The sequence below is a fragment of the Trachypithecus francoisi genome, unplaced genomic scaffold, assembly GCF_009764315.1.
Source record: "Trachypithecus francoisi isolate TF-2019V2 unplaced genomic scaffold, Tfra_2.0 Lachesis_group5, whole genome shotgun sequence".
Lineage (NCBI taxonomy): Eukaryota > Metazoa > Chordata > Mammalia > Primates > Cercopithecidae > Trachypithecus > Trachypithecus francoisi.
Window position 1 is genome coordinate 131,218,168 of NW_022681470.1, and position 15,791 is coordinate 131,233,958.

At 55.6% G+C, this 15,791-nt stretch overlaps 1 protein-coding gene across 3 annotated transcripts; it reads left to right on the plus strand.

Moving 5' to 3' along the window:
- The first annotated feature begins 3,270 nt into the window (after positions 1-3,270).
- HOMER3 (homer scaffold protein 3) lies at positions 3,271-15,501 on the plus strand. Of its 3 annotated transcripts, none has more exons than XM_033196460.1 (10): positions 3,271-3,470; positions 5,480-5,560; positions 5,644-5,800; positions 6,028-6,159; positions 10,128-10,235; positions 11,718-11,839; positions 12,631-12,787; positions 13,135-13,251; positions 13,348-13,434; positions 15,081-15,501. In XM_033196460.1, exons 2-10 carry the CDS (start codon positions 5,547-5,549, stop codon positions 15,270-15,272), a joined length of 1,086 nt encoding a protein of 361 aa, XP_033052351.1. In that variant the 5' UTR covers positions 3,271-3,470; positions 5,480-5,546; the 3' UTR covers positions 15,273-15,501. The 3 variants fall into 3 exon arrangements, with proteins under 3 accessions (XP_033052351.1, XP_033052353.1, XP_033052352.1); XM_033196461.1 differs by lacking the exon at positions 3,271-3,470 and adding an exon at positions 3,553-4,301; XM_033196462.1 differs by lacking the exon at positions 10,128-10,235 and having other exon boundaries at positions 3,273-3,470.
- Positions 15,502-15,791: the final 290 nt, after the last annotated feature.

Sequence of the window (15,791 nt, forward strand, 5' to 3'; positions counted from 1 at the left end):
CCAAAGGAAAGTTGCTTTCCTAGTCAGCCACCTTGGGGTGGTAGCCTCTGCCTGCCCTGCAAGGACATCCCAAGTCCCTTCCTTCCTTCCTTCCCTTTTTTTTTTTTCTTTTTTTCTTTTTTGAGACAGAGTCTCCCTCTGTCACCCAGGCTGGAGTACAGTGACCTGATCTCAGCTCAATTCTACCTCTGTCTCCTGGGTTCAAGTAATTCTCCTGCCTCAGCCTCCCGAGTAGCTGGGATTACAGGTGTGCACCACCATGCCCGGCTAATTTTTGTATTTTTAGTAGAGACGGGGTTTCACCATGTTTTGGCCAGGCTGGTCCCAAACTCCTGACCTCAGGTGATCCACCTGCCTCAGCCTCTCAAAGTGCTGGGATTACAGTAATCCTCCAGCCTCAGCCTCCCAAAGTGCTGGGATGACACACATGAGCCCAGTCCCTTTCTGTGACTCTTATGTTACCTGTTTATTATATGACCAGGTCTGGGTGCTCTTCTAGGGCTGGCCCATCCATCCTGAAGCCTCAGTCTGACCCAGTACAAGAGTGATTGTTCATCCCAGCAGGGAAACTGAGGCACAGACTCAGTTTCCCCAGCTGCAGCAAAGAGTGCCAAGACCTCTGTCCACAAACCTAATGGAAGGCACCCCAGAGGACAGCTGCTGATATTGACTGAGTCTTCATGTTCCTCCCTCTACTAGAAGCCCTGCAAGCATCAGCCCATTTTCCAGGTGAGAAAACTGAGGCCCACACTGAGGAAGCCACTGCCTCAGCGTAGACTTGGCTAATCCAGCTTCAGGTTGGGGCTGCTCAAGGCCAGCCCTGTCCCAGCCCCTCCCAGAGACCGGAAAAGGCGTTCAGGGAAACAACTCAACCCTTCTCTATCTCTTTCACTGTTGCTTTCTGCCCACACAAAGGGCAAAGCCTGCCTGGGTCCCCCGCCCAGCTGCCCCTGTAGAAGAGCCACATGGCCCCAGTTCTGCACTCGGCAAGCTCTAAACAGCTTCCAGAAGCCTCGGCCATGCCAGCACCTTTCCCAGATACTTTTTAATTTTTTCCATTATTTTGTTGGTAATAAGGAAAAGTCATTTTTTGTGCAGAACAGACGGTATTTTCTTTGCTCCCCACAATGTTCAAGCATTTCGTGGCTTCCAGCCTGAGAACAGAGCCAAATCCTTCCCTTGTGCAGATGCCTCATGAAGTTAGAAGCAGCCTGGGAAACTGAGTCTGTGCCTCAGTTTCCCCTGTGAGATGAATAGTCGCTCTTGTGCTGGGTCAGACTGGGGCTTCAGGATGGATGGGCCAGCCCTAGAGGAGCACCCAGATCTGATCATGTAATAAACAGGTCACACAAGAGTCACAGAAAGGGTTTGGGTTCACCCCTGTCATCCCAGCACTTTGGGAGGCTGAGGCGGGACGATCACTTGAGCTCAGGAGTTCGAGACCAGCCTGGGCAACATAGTGAGACCTTGTCTCTAAAAATAAACTTTAAAAAAGAAAGAAAGAAAGAAAGAGTCACAGGGATTGGGACAGGGGAGGGAAAGGTCCCTTCCAAGGCCAGGGTAGTCAGAGAGGCTTCCTGGAGGAGGAGACAGGGTGGTGGCGCTGAGCCTGGAAGGATAAGGTGGAAGACATGCCTGCAGAGAGGGCATTCCAGGTGGACGGAACAGTTTGGGCAAAGGCCTGGATGGGGGAAGACTCAGATCTTGGTCCAGGAGTCAATCTCCAAAGACAATCTGACCTGGAATTCACCTAAAGGTAATTCAAATGTAACTGCCAGCTCAGATATACTATTCTTCTTAGAAGGAAACAGAAATAAAGGAACAGGGAAAGGAGACAGGAGCAGAGGTCTTGCAGATGAAAAGCAAAAGCCGCTCTGAAGTTGTCAAAAAACTTAAGTGTTAGCCAGGTGCAGTGGCTCACGTCTGTAATCCCATCACTTTGGGAGGCCGAGGGGGGCCGGATCACTTGAGGTCAGGAGTTCGAGACCAGACTGGGCAACATGGCGAAACCCCATCTTTATTAAAAATACAAAAATCAGCCAGGTGTGGTGGCATGAACCTGTAGTCCCAGCTACTCGGGGAGGCTGAGGCAGGAGAATCACTTGAAACTGGGAGGCAGAGGCTGCAGTAAGCTGAGATTGTGCCACTGTACTCCAGCCTGGGCAACAGAGTGAGACTTTGTCTCAAAAAAAAAAAAAAAAAAAAAGAAAGAAAGGGAAAAAAAAAAGAAAAACTCAAATGTAAGGTCATAAGGTCAGAGCTTTAGGGCGCCACAGGCCTTGATTCCAGGGAGCTCCGGGCCTCTGCCCATGAACGAACCAACGGCACTGTGTGATTTTGGAGAAGGTGCCAGAGAGGGGCTGGCACCAGGATTGACAAGTGGGACCCATGGGCTTGGGGCTGGGGAGGTGGATCTCAGCTCAACTCCAGAAGGACGCTCTCCTGGAAAGTGTGGGAAAGGGGTGCTCCCTGTGACCAGAGATGACAGTGGAGGCTGAGGGGATACAACCATGCCTTGGAGACATTCCTTCAACCTTTGGATCCTGGAAACCTCAAATAACAGCAATGATCACCGTAATCCAACCACTGTGGGCGTTTTTACCATCGTCTTGGGAGGGACAGAGGTGGACAGACGTCCCTGCTCAGGGATGGGGCGGTCAGGAGGACAGACAGGAAGGTTTCTCTCTTTTGTCTTGCTTCCCTTCCCTCCCGAAGTTGATCTCTTCCGTTTCCTGGCAACACCCATTGAGCACTTACTGTATGCAGACCCTGGGACCCACTGCCCCCTCCCCAACCTCACTGGGCCACCCAAGTAGCCCGAGAGGGACCTGACCTCCCTCACAGGCCCAAAGTTATGACCTCAGGTAGTGGGGAGAGAGGCAGCTGTCCCCTGAGAAGGTGACAGGAGGGTGAGGTCACATCGCAGTCCGTACAACTCTCTCCATCTGCTTCCTATCTCTCCGCCTGTCTCCCCCGTGTCTCTGTTTCTTGGTCTCTTTATCATCCCAGATGTCCCTCTCCGTCTGTCTCTCTGTCCCCACCCTCTGCTCCCAACTCTGACCCCCCGCAACCCCCCCCAGTGCCCCTCCACTGCCCCTAACCCCCTCCCCCAATCCTCCCTCCCTTCCCCAGTCCCACCCCTGCCCCCGTCCCTTCCCCCTACCCTCGTCCCTTCCCCCTACCCCTCCCGCTGCAAAAAGCCAGCAGGGGGCGCAGCGGGCGGCCTTGGCGGCCCGGGGAGGCGGGGCGGGCGGCGGCCGCGTCGGGACCGGCCGCGATGGGACCGGAGGCGGCGCGGGCGGCGGCGGCGGCGGCGGCGCAGACAAAGGCGCGGGCGGCGCGGAGGGCGGCGCGGAGGGCGCGGGCCCGGGAGCCAGGGAGCAAGCGGGGCGCCCGGCAGCGCGGAGTCAGCGCCGCGGGTGCCGCACCCGACCCGCGCCTGGACACTCGCGGGGCGCGGACCCGGCAGGGTGAGCCCGGCCGGCCGAGCCTGCGCCGGGAGCACGGGGGCCTCGAAGTCCCAGGGCCAAGGGGAGGGCGCGGGGGGTCCCCAGAAGTTCCGGACCCGGGGACTGGGAGCGGCTCAGGGGGTCCCCAAGTTCCAGGGCTGGAGGGAGCGCGGGGGTCCAGAACTTCTGGATTCAGGGTCGGAGAGAGGACTGCGCGGGAGGTTCCCAAAGTTCTGGACCCGGCGTTGGGGGAGGCCGCGAAGGGGTCCCCAAAGTTGCGGACCTGGGGTGGGGTACTGGCGTGGGAGGGGTCCGGATGTCCCGGACCCAGGGGCTGGAGGGATGGCAGGGGGTCTTCGAAGTTTAGCAGTCTGTGACAACGCGGGGTACCCTGGTCCCGGACCTGGTTAGAGGAGGAGGCAGGGAGAGAGTCCCCGGAGTTACCGACCTGGGGTTGGAGGAGGCAGAAGAGGTGTCCCCCGAAGTTCTTGACCCAGAGACAGGGGGCGTCGCGGGAATCTCGGAAGTTCCAGGGGCAGGGCACGCGTCCTGGAGTTGGGGCACGCACTGGGTGTCCTCCTGCCTCGGGTGGGGATGGAATCCTGAATTAATAGTAACCCCCCGTTCTCCGGACTGGGGTGCATGGGATGGGGCCTCATCCACCGGCCAGATTGGGGATCCCGGGCACCGGGCGGTGTCGGACCCCCCTCCGGGAGCCCCGTGGCCGGCGGCATCCGAGGCGCATGACTGGTTGGTGAGTAACTTTCCCCAAAGGCTGCAAGTCGCAGCAGGAGCTGCCGGACCGGAAGGGCCTGGGTTCCGGGGACCCCTGTGTTCCCCAACTCCCACCCGGTACAGGACCCGCCCCCTTTCCAGGCCAGAGCTGCCGCCCCACCCCCACTCAGGGGCTCCGGTTTCAGGCCCTGTGACCAGGACAGCAGCTGCCCAGGACAGGATGGGGGGGGCATCCCCCCTTTGACCACAGAGGCTGCTGGGCCGGGGCCTCCCCTCCCCCACCTGTCTTCCCCCTCCTCCAAACCCCTCCTTGGTCCCCTGCACATTCGGGGTTGCTGAATGGCCCAATGGGCAGGTTGGGGAGCCCTGGCCTCCCAGTGTGGATTCTGCTCTGCCCCCCATGGTGGGCACTGGGATTGGCTGTTTGTCTACATCTTGTCTTTTTAACTTGGCTGGGGGCTCCCTGGGGATTTGGACTCTGGACTTCAAGGTGTGCCTCTGCCCTAGGGTGGGAGCTGTCGGGGAGGGGGTGGGCTCCCTCTGCAGGGTGTAGTGGGGAACTGGTCTCCTGGTATTACACACCTCTCAATGCCCCACTTTTTGATGGAGAGCCCCGCTCTGGCCAGTCATGGGTGAATGTGGTGGAAAGAATTCAGCAGAGATTTGGCCTCCACAGCTCAGCCCAGGATGGAGGGGACTTCACGGGGGTGCAATAACCCGGACAATGAGAAATTTACATCTGGATGTCAGCTGCCACCAGGCTTCTCTCAGAGGGCCATCTCCTGTACAGGGTGTTGTGGGGGCTTCCCCCAGACAAAGAAAGATGGGGTCCACTTGCTCTGAGTGATCTATAGCAATTATCTTGCCTTTTTGTTTCTTTTTATAATTTCTTTCTTTTTTTGAGACAGGGTCTCGCTCTCTTGTCCAGGCTGGAGTGCAGTGGCATGACCATAGCTGACTGCACTGCAGCCTTGACCTTCTGGGCTCAAGCAATCCTCCACCTCAGCCTCCCAAGTAGCTGGGACCACAGGCACATGCCACCACACCTGGCTAATTGTTTAAATTTTTGGTAGAGATGGGGTCTCGCCATGTTGCTCAGGCTGGTCTCGAACTCCTGGGCTCAAAGAATTCTCTTGACTCAGCCTCCCAAAGCACCGGATGTACTTTGGGCCTTTCCTGCCTTTTTGATTGAAAGTTCCATGACGGCACACCTGGTGATGGGTCCTGAGGTGGAACCTGCTTGGCCCCCCTCAGCCTGGCCTGAGGGACACTCATAGTCCCTGCTCTCTCCCTAGGGGCCAAAGCAGCGCTCCTGCCACCTCTCTGGCTGCCCCCTAGAGCCTGCCCATCCCGACCTGACCAATGTCCACAGCCAGGTGAGCTCCCACCTCCCCCAGCCTGGCCCTGAGCTGTCTAAGGGGGTTGCCTGGCCCCCACCAAACACCCTCTCCCCATGCAGGGAGCAGCCAATCTTCAGCACACGGGCGCACGTGTTCCAGATCGACCCGGCCACCAAGAGAAACTGGATCCCGGCGGGCAAGCATGCACTCACTGTCTCCTATTTCTACGATGCCACCCGCAATGTCTACCGCATCATCAGCATCGGGGGCGCCAAGGTCCGGGTGGGGTGTGAGTGGGGAAGAGGCACCAGGAGTCCTGGTGACAAACCTGGGTCTAGTGGCTGGCTTGCTGTGTGCCCAAGGGATGGGAAACCCTGAGCCTTCTGTCTCCTGAAATGGTTCAGAGTAAAGACCTTCAAGACCCTAATACAAGGTGATACCTGGGGGTTTCATGTTTGTTATTATCTGTCCCATCAACCTTGAACTTTGTTTCCCGACCCCAGGCCATCATCAACAGCACTGTCACTCCCAACATGACCTTCACCAAAACCTCCCAGAAGTTCGGGCAGTGGGCGGACAGTCGCGCCAACACTGTCTACGGCCTTGGCTTTGCCTCTGAACAGCATCTGACACAGGTGGGCCGGGTGAGGGGGAAAGTGGAGGGAACGGATGAGGCTGGGCCCAAGTCTTCTGGGCTCAGTTTGGGATCTTGGGCAGGTTCTCTATCTTCCGATCTACAGGATGGGACTGTAGGATGAGATGTGACTGAGGCCCCTTTAAGGATCACTGGTATGATTCCTAGTTCGTTTTTCTGTTTGTTTGTTTTTTGAGACGGGCTGGAGTGATCTCCGCTCACTGCAACCTCTGCCTCCCGGGTTCAAGCCATTCTCCTGCCTCAGCCTCCCGAGTAGCTGGGACTACAAGAGTCCCACGCCTGGCTAATTGTATTTTTAGTAGAGACAAAGTTTCACCATATTGGCCAGGCTGGTCTAGAACTCCTGACCTCAAATGATCCGCCCGCCTCGGCCTCCCAAAGTGCTGGGATTATAGGCATGAGCCACCACACCCGCTCTTGAGTCCTAGTTCTACTGCCTCTAGCTCTAATTTTGGACACACCCTCCTCCTCTTTGGGACATCAAATGGGTGGCTGGCCTGGGCTGGGCACTTTCCCACATGCCCTAGCAGTACCTTCATCCTCACCTCCCTCCACCCTGTGCCATCTCTATACTTCCATTATTATCTTTATCCATGGTTTTGTTGATGATGAGTGCTTTCACGAAGATCTTCTTTTTTTTTCTTTTTTTTTTTTGAGGTAATGCCTTGCCGTCCCCCAGGCTGGAGTGCAGTGGCACGATCTTGGCTCACTGCAACCTGCAACCTCCGCCTCCCGGGTTCAAGTGATTCTCCTGCCTCAACCTCAGAGTAGCTGGGATTACAGGCACCTGCCACCTCACCCAGCTAATTTTTGTATTTTCCACAGAGATGCAGTTTGGTTGGCCAGGCTGATCTTGAACTCCTGACCTCAGATGATCCACCTGCCTCGGCCTCCCAAACTGCTGGGATTGCAGGCATGAGCTACCACACCAGGCCTTCTTTGTTTTCTTCTAGAAGCTTTAGAATTTACCTTTCTTTTCTTTTTTTTTCCCCTCCCTCCCTCCCTTCTTTTTTTTTTTTTTTTTTAACAAGATCTCGCTCTGTTGTCCAGGCTGGAGTGAAGCAGTATAATCATGACTTACTGAAGCCTCGAACTCCTGGGCACAAGGGATCCTCCCACCTCAGCCTCCTGAGTAGCTGAGACTATAGGCACATGCCACCATGCCTAGCTAATATCTTTCTTTATTCTTATTTTTATTTTTTGTAGAGACAGGATCTCACTATGCTGTCCAGGCTGTTCTTGACTCCTGGCCTCAAGCGAGCCTCTCACTCTGGCCTCCCAAAGTGCTGGAATTACAGGCTTGAGCCACTGCACCTGGACAATTTACCTTTCTAATTTAGGTCTTTTTTTTTTTTTTTTGGAGACAGAGTTTAACTCTGTTGCAAGGCTGGAATGCAGTGGCTTGATCTCGGCGCACTGCAAACTCTTCCCCCCAGGTTCAAGCAATTCTCCTGCCTCAGCTTCCCAAGTAGCTGGGATTACAGACATACCACACCTGGCTAATTTTTGTATTTTTACAAAATTTTTGTTTTTTTAATTTTTGTATTCTTAGTAGAGACAGGGTTTTACTATGTTGGCCAGGCTGGTCTCAAACTCATGACTTCAGGTGATCTGCCTGCCTCAGGCTCCCAAACTGCTGGGAATACAGGTGTGAGTCACTGTGCCCGGCCTAAAAAATTATTTATTTATTTATTTATTTTATTTATTTTTTGAGACAGAGTTTCGCTCTTGTCCCCCAGGCTGGAGTGCAATGGCATAATCTTGGCTCACCGCAACCTCCACCTCCTGGGCTCAAGCAATTCTCCTGCCCCAGCCTCCCAAGTACTAGGATTACAGGCGCCCGCCACCATGCCTGGCTAATTTTTGTGTTTTTAGTAGAGACGGGGTTTCACCATGTTGGCCATGCTGGTTTCTAACTCCTGATCTCAAATGATCCACCCACCTCAGCCTCCCAAAGTGTTGGAATTACAGACCTGAGCCACTGCACCCAGCCTGAAAAAAAATTTATTTATTTATTTATTTTATTTTATTTTATTTGAGATGGAGTCTTGCTCTGTTGCCCAGGCTGGAATGCAGTGGCCCAATCTCAGCTCACTGCAAGCTCCGTCTCTTGGGTTCACTCCGTTCTTCTGCCTCAGCCTCCCAAGTAGCTGGGACTACAGGCGTCTGCCACCACACCCGGCTAATAGTTTGTACTTTTAGCAGAGACGGGGTTTCACCGTGTTAGCCAGGATGGTGTTAGCCAGGATGATCTCGATCTCCTGACCTCGTGATCCACCCGCCTTGGCCTGCCAAAGTGCTGGGATTACAGGTGTGAGCCACTGTGCCCGGCCAAAAATTATTTTTAAACTAAGGAAATTTATTTTAAAACCAGGGTAGAGGGGGGAAACATATCCTATCCTAACTGGAAAACTGGTATTGCTTGTCATAAATAGGTGGTAAATGTAAACATGTAAACATTTATTTGTTTTTTATTTTTTTTTTGAGACGGAGTCTCGCTCTGTGGCCCAGGCTGGAGTGCAGTGGCCGGATCTCAGCTCACTGAAAGCTCCGCCTCCCGGGTTTACGCCATTCTCCTGGCTCAGCCTCCTGAGTAGCTGGGACTACAGGCGCCCGCCACCTCGCCCGGCTAGTTTTTTGTATTTTTTAGTAGAGACGGGGTTTCACCATGTTAGCCAGGATGGTCTCGATCTCCTGACCTCGTGATCTGCCTGTCTCGGCCTCCCAAAGTGCTGGGATTACAGGCTTGAGCCAACATTTAATACAACAAAAAAAAGAATGGGGTGACTGCTTTCTCATTGACTTCCGATGTCTCTCAGAGCCTGAGACCTAAAAAAATAAAATTTAAAAAAAGGAATAATAACAGGTGTTAAAGACAGATTAGCACCCACCTCAGGTTGTCTTTGTTGAAATAGCCCTGATAAAGATGAAAAGGGGCCCGATGTGTTGGCTCATACCTGTCATTCTCACACTTTGGGAGGCTGAAGTGGGTGGATCACGGGGTCAGGAGTTCGAGACCAGCATGGCCAATATGGTGAAACCCCCGTCTCTACTAAAAATACAAAAATTAGCCAGGCGTAGTGGTGCGGGCCTGTAGTCCCAGCTACTCGGGAGGTTGAGGCACTTGAGGCAGAGGTTGCAGTGAGCCGAGGTGGTGCCAATGCACTCCAGCCTGGGTGACACTGGGAGATTCCATCTCAAAACAAAACAAAACAAAACAAAAACGCTGGGTGCTGTGCCTGTAATCCCAGCACTTTGAGAGGCTGAGGCAGGAGGATCACTTCAAGTCGGGAATTTAAGACCAGCCTTGCCAATATGGTGAAACCCCATCTCTACTAAAAATATGAAAATTAGCCAGGCATGGTGGTGCATGCCTGTAATCCCAGCTACTCAGGAGGCTGAGGCAGAGGCTGCAGTGAGCCAAGATCATGTCACTGCACTCCAGCTTGGACAACAGAGCGAGACTCCATCTCAAAAAAAAAAAAAAAAAAAGAGGAAAAGGGCCACTCTGGGGAACATGGCTAGACCCCGTCTCTAGAAAAAATTAGCCAGGCATGAGGGCACACACCTGTAGTCCCAGCTCCTTAGTGGAGGGATAAGGTGGAAGGGTCACTTGAGCCAGGGAGGTCAAGTCTGCAGTGAGCTGAGATCATGCCACTGCACTCCAGCCTGGGTGACAAAGTGAGACCCTTTCCTAAAAAGAAAAAGAGGAAATGGGAATTCCTTTCCCTTTCTCAGTGTGGCCCAATGTATTTAAATGCCACCTCTATGATCTGATGCCACCTGCCCACCCACCATGGTTTATCATTCTTCAAACTTTCCTTCTTCCAAGGTGTGTGATAAGGGGATGGGTACAGTTCAAAAGTTACAGGGCTGTCACTGGGTGATGGTGACCTGGTTGGGAGGATGGACTGGGATTTTACTGTCTTTTCCTCCCCACTCCCATAGTTTGCTGAGAAGTTCCAGGAAGTGAAGGAAGCAGCCAGGCTGGCCAGGGAGAAATCTCAGGATGGCGGGGAGCTCACCAGTCCAGCCCTGGGGCTCGCCTCCCACCAGGTCAGCACTCCCTACTCTCCTATGCCTGCCTGGGCACCTGTGAGTCAGCCAGGTGCTCAACTGATATTGGGGGACCTTGATATTGGGAGACCGGGGCACTGTGCTGGTCCTCAAGACCCAATGCTTCCAGATGACCTAAAGTTAGACCCATGGCAGGGACCACGGAGGAGGGGTGTGGAGTGTGTCATAGAGGGTCTGGACCTTGCCTGGGGCCAGCGGGGTGCACCCAGTAGGTCCCAGTAGCAAGACCAGCTCAGGCCGGGTGCGGTGGCTCATGCTTGTAATCTTAGCACTTTGGGAGGCCGAGGTGGGCGGATCACGAGGTCAGGAGATCGAGACCATCCTGGCTAACATCGTGAAACCCCGTCTCTACTAAAAAAGAAATTAGCCGGGGATGGTGGCGCTGCTTGGGAGGCTGAGGCAGGAGAATGGCATGAACCCAGGAGGTGGAGGTTGCAGTGAGCCGAGATTGCGCCACTGCCCTCCAGCCTGGGGGACAGAGTGAGATTCCGTCTTGGAAAAAAAAAAAAATCAGCTCAGATGGCAGGATGGAAAACTAGAAATTGAAATGCTAATTGTGGCTGGGCGCAGTGACTCATGCCTATAATCCCAGCAATTTGGAAGGCTGAGGCGGGAGGAGCACTTGAGGCCAGGAGTTCAAGACCAGCCTGGCTAACATGGTGATACCCTGTCTCTACTAAAAAATACAAAAATTAGCCAGGCGTGGTAGCATGCGCCTGTAGTCCTAGCTACTCGGGAGGCTGAAGCAGGAGAATTGCTTGAACCCAGGAGGTAGAGGTTGCAGTGAGCCGAGATCGTGCCACTGCACTCCAGCCTGGGTGACAGAGTGTGAGTCTGTCTCAAAGAAAAAAAGGAAAGAAAGAAATGGCTAAGTGTGAGGCAGAACAACTAACTGTCCCTGCGTGTTTTCCCACATTAATTTAGTCAGCTTTATTTATTGAGCACCTGCTGGGTACCAGGTCTAGGGCTGTGCACAGGGGTTGCAGAGATGAAAAAAAGCAGGCTGGACTCTGTCTACCCTCAAAGCCAGTGGTCCAGGCAGTGGGGTTGCTCCTGAAATACAGATTCAGCCTGGGCTGGACTTCCTGCTGACATCCTAAACAGGATGTTGAAGTTAGGCCGTGGGGAAGGGAACAGCAGGGAGCTGTTCGATTGTCCCCCTCCCCTACTTTACAGGTTCCAAGTATCTTGGTTTAGACTAACCTGCATCAGACTTGCTCCTGGGGGTGGTGAAAGCCCAGGAAGGCAAGGTTGAGGGCGTGGGCATGGAACTCCCAGCCTAGGGGCCATAGGGAGCCATGGAGGGTGCATGAGGTGGGGGAGGGACACACTTGGATCCTGTGCTGTGAAGGACCTGCTTAGGGTGCGTAGGTCAATTGGACCCCCGATGTGACGACCCCAGTCACATCAGCCTTGATCCCAGCTGATGTGGGGTCGTGACGTACTCTTCCCCATGCACAGGTGCCCCCGAGCCCCCTCGTCAGTGCCAACGGCCCTGGCGAGGAAAAACTGTTCCGCAGCCAGAGCGCTGATGCCCCCGGCCCCACAGAGCGCGAGCGGCTAAAGAAGATGCTGTCTGAGGGGTGAGGGGCGGGACATGGGGGAGTGGCAGGGGCGGGGGTCGGGGTGGGGGATGAGGAGGCGGTTCTCGGAAGCCAAGGGAGTGCCAAGGATCTAACTGTGGACCCAAGACCTGGGGAAGGGGATGAGGATCTGGATGCTGCCCCATCCAGAGCCGACCCCGCCCCTACCCTGCATTGGCCACGCCCCTCCGTATTGACCCCACCCTGTCTCGCTGCTAACCTCGTCCAGTCTATGCCTGTCTGGGTTTAGGATAACCCTGGGGCGCCTCCCCACCCCGACCACGCCTCCATCGGCTGACTCTCCCCAAACTCCCATCCCTCACCCGCCATTCCGACAGTGTCACTGGGTAGATTCCACGTGCCCCCTTCTTTGACTCGGTCCTAGACAAGACCCCGCTTCTGTGGGACTGTCCCATCCCCAGGCTCAGCGCTCAGTGTCGCCACTTCTCCAGCCTTGCGTGGCCCTGACTCAGTCCCCTACTCCAGAGCTACCCCACCTCTGGCCCCGCCTCCTAGCCCAGCATTGCCCGTGACTCCGCCCCAGCCTAGCACCACCCACCCGTGGCCACCCCCCCAGCCCAGCATTGCTGCTGACTCCGCCCCCAACCCAGTGCCACCCCACCCTGGCCCCGCCCCCTAGTCCAACCTCGCGCCCGACTCTGCATCCTCGCCAGCCTTGGCCCTGACCTAAGCTCAGAGCTATCTCACCCCTGGCCCCCCCCAGCCTAGCATCGCCCGGATTCCACCCCCAAGCCCGGTGTCACCCCCCGCCGACCCTTGTGTCCCCGCAGCTCCGTAGGCGAGGTACAGTGGGAGGCCGAGTTTTTCGCGCTGCAGGACAGCAACAACAAGTTGGCAGGCGCCCTGCGAGAGGCCAACGCCGCCGCAGCCCAGTGGAGGCAGCAGCTGGAGGCTCAGCGGGCAGAGGCCGAGCGGCTGCGGCAGCGGGTGAGGGTGCCCCTCCCTCCGAGAGACCCCCACCTGGCCCAGGCAACTGTGGAGGCCGCGCCTCCGCAGTTCCCATCTGCCCTGGGTTCATGGACTGGCTGTGTGACCTCAGCAGGTCACTGACCCAGCCTGTTTCTTGCTCTGTAAAATGGGTCTGAGACAATGTCAACCTCAGAGGGTGATCAGACCCTGAAGTCCAACCTGTGCAGAGGGTGTGGTGGCACCAACCAAGGGAGTTGGGTGCTTGGTCCTGGGAGTGGCCAGACAGGAGGCAGATTTCCTAGAGGTTGGGGGAGCAAGGGAGAGTGCAGACGGAGGTGTCAGGGGCTGCTGTTCCTGTCCCACAGGTGGCTGAGCTGGAGGCCCAGGCAGCTTCAGAGGTGACCCCGGCCAGCGAGAAGGAGGGGCCGGGTCAGGGCCAGTCACTGGAGCAGCTGGAAGCTCTGGTGCAAACCAAGGACCAGGTGAGTGCCAAATGTGCTTCCCAGGCCTCACCTTCCCTTACCTCCTGCGGGAAAGCCAGGACCCCTGCAACAGACCCTGGGAACTCTTTCCTCTAGGAGATCCAGACCCTGAAGAGTCAGACTGGGGGGCCCCGCGAGGCCCCGGAGGCTGCCGAGCGTGAGGAGACTCAGCAGAAGGTGCAGGTGTGTGTGGGCACCAGGAGGTGGGGTGATGGTGGGTGACAGTCACCTCAATAGTCAGGATGATATCTACCTAAGACAATAGAGTATTGGGAGGCCCAGGCCCGTGGAAGGCCTGATGCCCAGCAGGTGCAATGTGAACAGTGGCTATTGGTACAGTTTCATATCCATCTATGGGTTCAACAAGCAATGCTTGAGTCCCTGCTGCATTGCCATGCCAGACCCCGTCAATTCCTCCTCTTCTCAGCTTGAGGTCACAGAGCCTGCACTGGAACCAGGTTTGGCTTGGCTTGGCTTTTTTTTTTTTTCATTCTTCCAGATGGAGTCTCGCTCTGTCGCCCAGGCTGGAGTGCAATGGCACGATCTGAGCTCACTGCAACCTCCACCTCCCGGTTCAAGCGATTCTCCTGCCTCAGCGTCCTGAGTAGCTGGGATTACAGGCGCCTGCCACTACACCCAGCTAATTTTTTGTATTTTCAGTAGAGACAGGGTTTCACCATGTTGACCAGGCTGGTCTTGAACTCCTGATCTCATGATTTGCTCACCTCGGCCCCCAAGAGTGCTGTGATTACAGGGGTGAGCCACTGCGCCTGGCCTTGGCTTGGCTTTTGCCAAAGGGTTTATGCGAGAAATGTTCATGGGGCACTTTTATTTTTTTTGAGACAAAGAGTCTCACTATGTCACCCAGGCTGGAGTGCAGTGGCATGATCTCAGCTCACTGCAACCTCTGCCTCCTGGGCTCAAGCGATTCTCCTGACTCAGCCTCCAGAGTAGCTGGGACTACAGGTGCGCACCACCATGCCCAGCTGATTTTTGTATTTTTAGTAGAGATGGGGCTTTACCGTGTTGGCCAGGCTGGTCTTGAACTCCTGACCTCTGGGGATCCACCTGCCTCTGCCTCCCAAAGTTCTGGGATTACAGGTGTGAGCCACCTAGCTCAGGGGCACTTCTTTTGAGTCCAGTAATTTCAGATGTTAAAGGACCTAACTTCCCTTATGCCTGTATTCCTAGCTACCTGGGAGGCTGGGGTGGGAGAGTTGCTTGAGCCCAGGAGTTGGAGGCTGCAGTGAGCTAGGATGGTGCCACTGCACTCCAGCTTGGGCAACAGAGCAAAACCCTATTTCTTTTTTTTTAATTTAATTTAATTAATTTTTTTTTTTTTTTGAGACAGAGTCTGGCTCTGACGCCCAGGCTGGAGTGCAGTGGCCGGATCTCAGCTCACTGCAAGCTCCGCCTCCCGGGTTTACGCCATTCTCCTGCCTCAGCCTCCCAAGTAGCTGGGACTACAGGCGCCCGCCACCTCACCCGGCTAGTTTTTTTTGTATTTTTTAGTAGAGACGGGGTTTCACTGTGTTAGCCAGGATGGTCTCGATCTCCTGACCTCGTGATCCGCCCGTCTCAGCCTCCCAAAGTGCTGGGATTACAGGCTTGAGCCACCGCGCCCGGCCTCAAAACCCTATTTCTTAGAAATGAGAGCAGAAACTGGGCCCCTGGGGGGTGGGGGTGTGTGCATTTTATTCCTGGTGTGATGGGCGCCCTAGGATGGCTTTGGGCAGAAGAGGGACATGAAGGTGGTCAGACTCTGGACGCCTCGGGCAGGACTGGTGATTTGTTGGGGCCCCCCAACCCTGACCACCCTTTCCTGGCAGGACCTGGAGACCCGCAATGCGGAGCTGGAACACCAGCTGCGGGCAACGGAGCGCAGCCTGGAGGAGGCACGGGCGGAGCGGGAGCGGGCGCGGGCTGAGGTGGGCCGGGCGGCACAGCTGCTGGACGTCAGGCTGTTTGAGCTGAGTGAGCTGCGTGAGGGCCTGGCCCGCCTGGCTGAGGCTGCGCCCTGAGCCGGGGCTGGTTTTCTACGAACGATTCCGGCCTGGGATGTGGGCCAGGCCGCAGGCGGCATAGTTGGACCCATTTGTCCTAGAAAGGGACTGGGGGTTCCAACTTAACCCTGGGTAGGCCGGGCTGGGGTGGGCCCCAGCCGGCTCTGGCTGTTGGCAGCTTGGGGTCTGTTTTTGAGCTTCTCATTGTGTAGAATTTCTAGATCCCCAGATTACATTTCTAAGCGTGGCTGTGTGTGTGTGGTATGTGGGTATCTGGGCACTTATGTCGCCGGCCCCTTTCCCTGCCTTTTTGGGTGTCCCTGCATCCATGTGGCAGTTGTAAGCCACTTGCAGATGAAGGGTGAGACTTGAGTCCGAGGGGGGTGCCCAGGCCACACAACCAGGAATGTGGCTCTGGTGTCTCTCTGCCTGTCCCCTTGGACTTAGCCCATGTTGTCTGGCCAAGTTTGGACTTTCATGGCCCCTTCACTCTGGCTACAACCCCCAGATGTGGCCAGGTGGGTGGTCAGGGAAGCA

Excerpts from the sequence above, each read along its gene's own strand:
- HOMER3 (XM_033196460.1), top strand. Across the intron at positions 5,801-6,027 it reads TCAGCATCGGGGGCGCCAAG|GCCATCATCAACAGCACTGT; the intron begins GTCCGGGTGGGG and ends TCCCGACCCCAG. Across the intron at positions 13,252-13,347 it reads TGGTGCAAACCAAGGACCAG|GAGATCCAGACCCTGAAGAG; the intron begins GTGAGTGCCAAA and ends TCTTTCCTCTAG.